This window comes from Oreochromis aureus, linkage group 3 (assembly GCF_013358895.1).
Source record: "Oreochromis aureus strain Israel breed Guangdong linkage group 3, ZZ_aureus, whole genome shotgun sequence".
Lineage (NCBI taxonomy): Eukaryota > Metazoa > Chordata > Actinopteri > Cichliformes > Cichlidae > Oreochromis > Oreochromis aureus.
The window spans coordinates 50,801,827-50,807,153 of NC_052944.1; the positions used below are offsets into that span (position 1 = coordinate 50,801,827).

Here is a 5,327-nt window from a genome sequence, read left to right on the forward strand (position 1 = left end):
CATGTTTTTAATCAATGTCATATCTGCTGTCACCAATGCCTCTTCTTTTCTGTATGGGGCTCTGTTTTCTCCATCTGTGGCTTTCCACATATGCACATGGAAGCACAGGTATGTCTCTGATTCATACCACCAAATATAAGTTACTGCAGTTAATGCAGGACCACTGCAGCCCTATATTAATTTTATATTTAATTCAAACATTTTTAACCACACCTCATGTGCATCAGTTCCTCCAATCCAAGTTCTTTTGTACACACACACAGACACACACACATTTCTAAAACACAAGTGAGGCAACACACAGCAATGCTTGAGAGTTTTATTATTGCAAAGAAGGAAGAGTTTACAGAGAAAAGATGTGCAAAGATGAGCAATACTTTTTACGGAAAAACTACTTTTCCACAGTTGATTATTTAGGCTAGGGTTTAGAACTAGGGTTGGGAGTGCCACTATTCATGACAGACTTTTTATTTTGTTGCAAAATTTTTATGCTAGAGACAAAAGATTAAAAAAATGTAAAGCCAAATGAAGAATGAAAAACAAAAGTCATTGCACACCTAACAGTGTGTATTTTGACAGAAATTTCACATTTTCTTAACACAAACAGAAGGTCGATGTACCTGACACCCTACATCATCCCAGCACTTGGAACCTGTGAGATCCAAAAGCAGAAATCAGTAAAATTCTACACAAATCAAAACCTGAAACAATCCTTTTGACTTTTACTTGTTATCATTTAAAATAATTCACACATTTATTAATCATGTGAAATACTGTGTTCTGGTTTACCGCTATGATTAATTTGCAGACACTGCTGGTTGTGCCTGTAATTATTCGGCTCTCCTCGGCACCAGTTTGAATAGCGAAAAGCCGTTCCATCAGACCAAAACCAAGCCTTCTCCTAGAAGAGAGAAATTGTGCATAGCACCGATTTTATTCACACCAAATAGTCAAGCCTACCCACTGTCTCAGCTGATGAGCTAACATTAATGCAAGCCCACATCATATCCTCTTAAACATTCATTTGTTAAATGTCACAGATACACTATTAAAGCTTCTTTAGCCTGTTTCTGCATTCTCTACATCTTCTACCACCAGGTCAGGTGTCTTTCATGGTGTTTCTGATTTAATCTATTATCATTGTCTGTTTCATTGTAAGTACTCTCCCTGTTGTAGGCTTTACATATATTCATTTAACATAGCAGGGAGGGTCTAGTTCAGAGTCATTGACAGATAAATAAATAGAAACAGTATAAGGCTCAACAAAATACCTCCTGTGCATCACTTCCTCCAATCCAAGTTTCTTGGTAGTCATGACTGGCAATCACTATAAGGTGCTGAATCATATGGTACTCTGTGCTGCTGTGTACAGATGCAAGGTTGGCCCCCATGGACAAGCAGTTTCTCTTCAATGGAGATGGAAAACAGGGAGCAACATCTGGACTCAGTTACAGTAAAAGGATATGGATTAAGCAAGTGTTTTGACGACAATACAAATGGAATAAACTTACCTCTGCTATAGCCCATGTGAAGCGCCTTGGAACGTAGAGGAAGCAGCGACCACGCAACATAGTCCAACCACCAGGACAATCCGAGGACCTCTTGACCAGGTGCCTTTTGACTGGGGGAAAAAAGTACACTTTTCCACGAGAGATCGAAATTACCAATACAATAATAAAACTAATTGTTTAGAGAGTATCAAAAAAGAACTGAACTGTAGACGCCTTTAGGTTTGTGAAGAAGTCCAGCTGAACTGAAGAAGCCTCTTGGATGACAGGTGAAATGTCTTCGCAGACTTAAAGAAGTCCAGTTGCATTCTTTTGTCAACTTCTCTAAACTACCATGACCTCAACTGTTTTCAACTCAGCTCAGTGTCTTTTAAATACAAACTGCATGTTTGAATGTTTGTCCATACCTGTATCAGCATTGCTGCAGTCTGCTTTACAACCATTTGTAAAAAGAAGGGTCACACTTACGAGCTCACTGAAGTCAGGCATGATACAGTAATAGGATGCCACCTTTGCAACTAGCCAGCTCATTGAATCTCTTCCCTTATAGATGCTCCTAAACAAGTCAGTTGCAATTGTCAACTGATTATTCCAAAGTCAAAGTGTTTGCTCAACCAGAAAGTGGCACACCACATAATTACAGTGCTGAGGTGTATAAAAAGTAAGATTTCACAACACACTGCTGATTAAATAACATTAAGCTGCTTTTTTTGTTGTTATTTGTATGTTTTTATTAGAGAAAACAAATACCAAGTTACATGAAACAATGAAAAGTTAACAAGAAAAAACGTGTGAAAATGTATTGTCATAAGAATGTAGGAGCTCTAAATTGTGTGTAGCAAGGGAATGATTTCCTTGTGCCATTTTAAGATAGACATTAGTTGCCTTTATTTTATTTTATTTGTAGTCCATCATTGTAAATTTAAATGTTCAGGAGTGGTTTGGCGTTCCACTGTGCCATTCACACTGGCCTCAAAGCCAAGCAGAGAACAACTAGACTAAATCATTTATCTTGTAGTTTGTGATCACAAGAGTTCAAATGTGTAAATTTCTTTTCAGTTTAACCTTGAAAGGTGAACTCCAGTAATTTAAACTATTTAGTTTACACAGTTTTTTTCTTTTTTTTGCCCCTCTTTTGTTTGTTTTTCTCCTTAATGTATGACACTAATCTAAATCTTAAAAATGTATTTTTTCCTTGTAAGTTTTTTATTTATTCATGTATATCTTTCTTTCTTATTAACCCAATAAAGTGACATAGAAAAAACATGTTTTGATGTTAAATCATTCAGGCATTTGGCTGCATGTAAATAGAAAATAAAGAGGACCTAAATTTCAAATCATGTTATGTAACTGCAGATGATATATATAATTAGGCAAAAACTTAAGGGGCACATTTTTGCAAAAATGTTGCCGTATGCTGACTGACCTGTTTGATTAGTTGCAGTCCTTCCTTCAGGGAGAACTGAAAAAAAGGACACTTGTTGAATCTTTTGCCACCATTTACAAATAAGACTGAACAGTGAAATACTCACCAGCAGCATGGGTCAGAATCATCACAGCACAAACAAACACACACACAGGAAACATCTTCATGGTGATACAGATGATACAGCAATGTTATAAAACTTCAGAAAATGTGTGGCAGAGGGGATGCAGAACGACCGCTTCTTCTTTCTTAGTATCAGCCTGTAGCTACAAACTTTGAAGGGAAAGCACAGATAATATATACAGGTTCTTATCTCAGCATCTATCATAAAATGAGGAAGTGACACAGCCAAACACAAAGAAATGGCATTTTAGATAAAGCAAGATTGGAGCTTTGAATGTTTGATCCAGCAAGTTAATATCAACACCAAATATATTTTTTGCTTGTTTTTTTGTTGTTTACTTGTTTTTGTGGGATTTGTGGCATTCCCCTGCATTGTGGTGAATTTTATGTATCTCTTTACACTTTTTCTGAATGCATTTATGGTGGAAATGGCCTCTAGTAATATAAACGAAAAAAATAAAAATAAAATCAGGCATTGGATAACAAGATTTACTATACAAACATGTCCAGAGTACTCTTTGGTCTTTTCATGTTGTTGGCAAACTGATGTACTTGATATTTATCATATATACTATTATATTAAATTTATGTGGATATAAATTTGATATTGTTATTTCTGAAATAACAAAGATACAGTGCTAAACAATGGGTCATTTAGGCCATTGGTAGTTGTTTGCTGGGATACGTGATGGAATCATAATATTTGGTCAATATAAGAACATTTAAAAGCCGAACATGTCAAGATTTATTGCGTAACTCAATCAATGTAGGTGAAGATCTAAAAGACATTGTCCTAAAATTGCACCCAAGAGGGAGCCAAAATTAAACAAAAAACTAGACAAAAACAACAACTTCATTAAGGCTGATGAGACAGCCCTGGAATGCAAAACCAGTTAAATGCAAAGGAAACTCAATCCACAATGGTAATATATTGGACAGTGTGGCACTTTTGTACTGCATTCAAATAATTATCTTTCATCCCCATCATGATTTATTTTTCTGTCTTGCGTTTTCTCTGAGAGCTTGAAAGAATGAAAGACATAGACAATACTGTTTGATATTAAGATACACTACATATACATGAACCAAAATATCGGGTCACAATTCGTAAGATTTCACATGTTTTTAAAAGCCCATTTATTAAAAAGAAGCACCTCGCCATGTAGTCCGCCTTTACAAATATTTTTGAGTAAGTGAATGAGTCATTTTAAAAAGCTCACTGAATTTGAGCATGGTACTGTAATAGTATGCTGCCAAATATTTAAAATTATCATCAGTATTTTAACAGTGAAGGTGTCTTTTAGCTGAATTCCTGCTTGTGTTGCCCTAGGGGAAGCCCACACATAGAGTGTGAGCATACTGTGGGTATCCTGCACATGCACAATTGTGCTTAGTGTGCCCCAAGTTGCCCTAACTTAGGTATCTTAAAAAGGTTTACTTAGTTATTTTTTTTTTTTAATTCTGGGAACTAGTGTCCTCATACAGTCTGCTTCCTCCCTTGGAGCCTGTTTGAAAGGCAGACAAAATTGTTTTAAGGTAACTAATTAAACTAAACAAACATTGATAGCTTGGTTTAATTCTATATTGAATAAACAGAACATAGAGGTATTGAGTCTGATGACTCAGTATTTTTGTTTTAATCAATATTATCTTATGTTTTGGTTAAATTCTGGTTATGTCTTCTGCTAAGATTTTTAGTCCTTAGGTTTTGGTTCCTGTGTTTCATCTTTTATTTTGACAGTCCCTGTTCTGCATTTAGTCTCTGTCCCTATGTTTTCTCTGTGCCTGTCCTGGTCCTGCGTCTCCTGTCTAGTCATCCCTGTCTCTATGGTCCCTCTGTTTCCAAGTCAGTCATGTCTTTGTGTGAAGCCAGTCTTTGAGTCTGTGTCTGTGAGTGTGTTTCCTTTTTTACTTTGAAGGTCAATGAATTCTGTCTGCTCTCACAGCTAGAGATTGACGAGGTACAACATAAATGCTACGGCAAGGAGGAGTCAGGACGCCAGGTCATGGGGGAGATATCATCACCCCCACCCGAGATTGGGTACATAGCCCCAAGTGCGATAGGAGAAGGATCGTTGAGTGCGAGAGGAACTGACCTGAAAGATAGGATCATGGCCAAGCTTGAAACCTGGATACCCCGTAGCCGGTTACGAAGATTACGTGAAGTACCCTCAGAAGGTCTGCTAGATGATGTTAATGCATGTCAGGGGAAATTTCCCAAATAGAAGGCTGCCAAAGTAAAACAGAGACACAGTGAGACAATATCATCA

General features: G+C 36.9%; 1 protein-coding gene across 1 annotated transcript; it reads right to left on the reverse strand.

The window, feature by feature from the left end:
* Positions 1-305: 305 nt before the first annotated feature.
* On the reverse strand, positions 306-3,214 carry LOC116318838 (ladderlectin-like). The gene is made up of 6 exons (XM_031737992.2): positions 3,041-3,214; positions 2,935-2,970; positions 1,512-1,621; positions 1,272-1,406; positions 790-901; positions 306-652 (listed from the first exon to the last, which is right to left on the reverse strand). The coding sequence occupies exons 1-6, from the start codon at positions 3,099-3,101 to the stop codon at positions 585-587; spliced, it is 522 nt and encodes a 173-aa protein (XP_031593852.2). The 5' UTR covers positions 3,102-3,214; the 3' UTR covers positions 306-584.
* Positions 3,215-5,327: the final 2,113 nt, after the last annotated feature.

Bases quoted from the DNA above. Each gene is read 5' to 3' on its own strand.
- LOC116318838 (XM_031737992.2), bottom strand. From the start codon at position 3,101: ATGAAGATGTTTCCTGTGTGTGTGTTTGTTTGTGCTGTGATGATTCTG. The intron at 1,622-2,934 runs GTCAGTCAGCAT...TTTTTCCCCCAG, and splicing joins GACTGCAACTAATCAAACAG to TCAAAAGGCACCTGGTCAAG. The intron at 653-789 runs GTAAACCAGAAC...TGGATCTCACAG, and splicing joins TCTGCAAATTAATCATAGCG to GTTCCAAGTGCTGGGATGAT.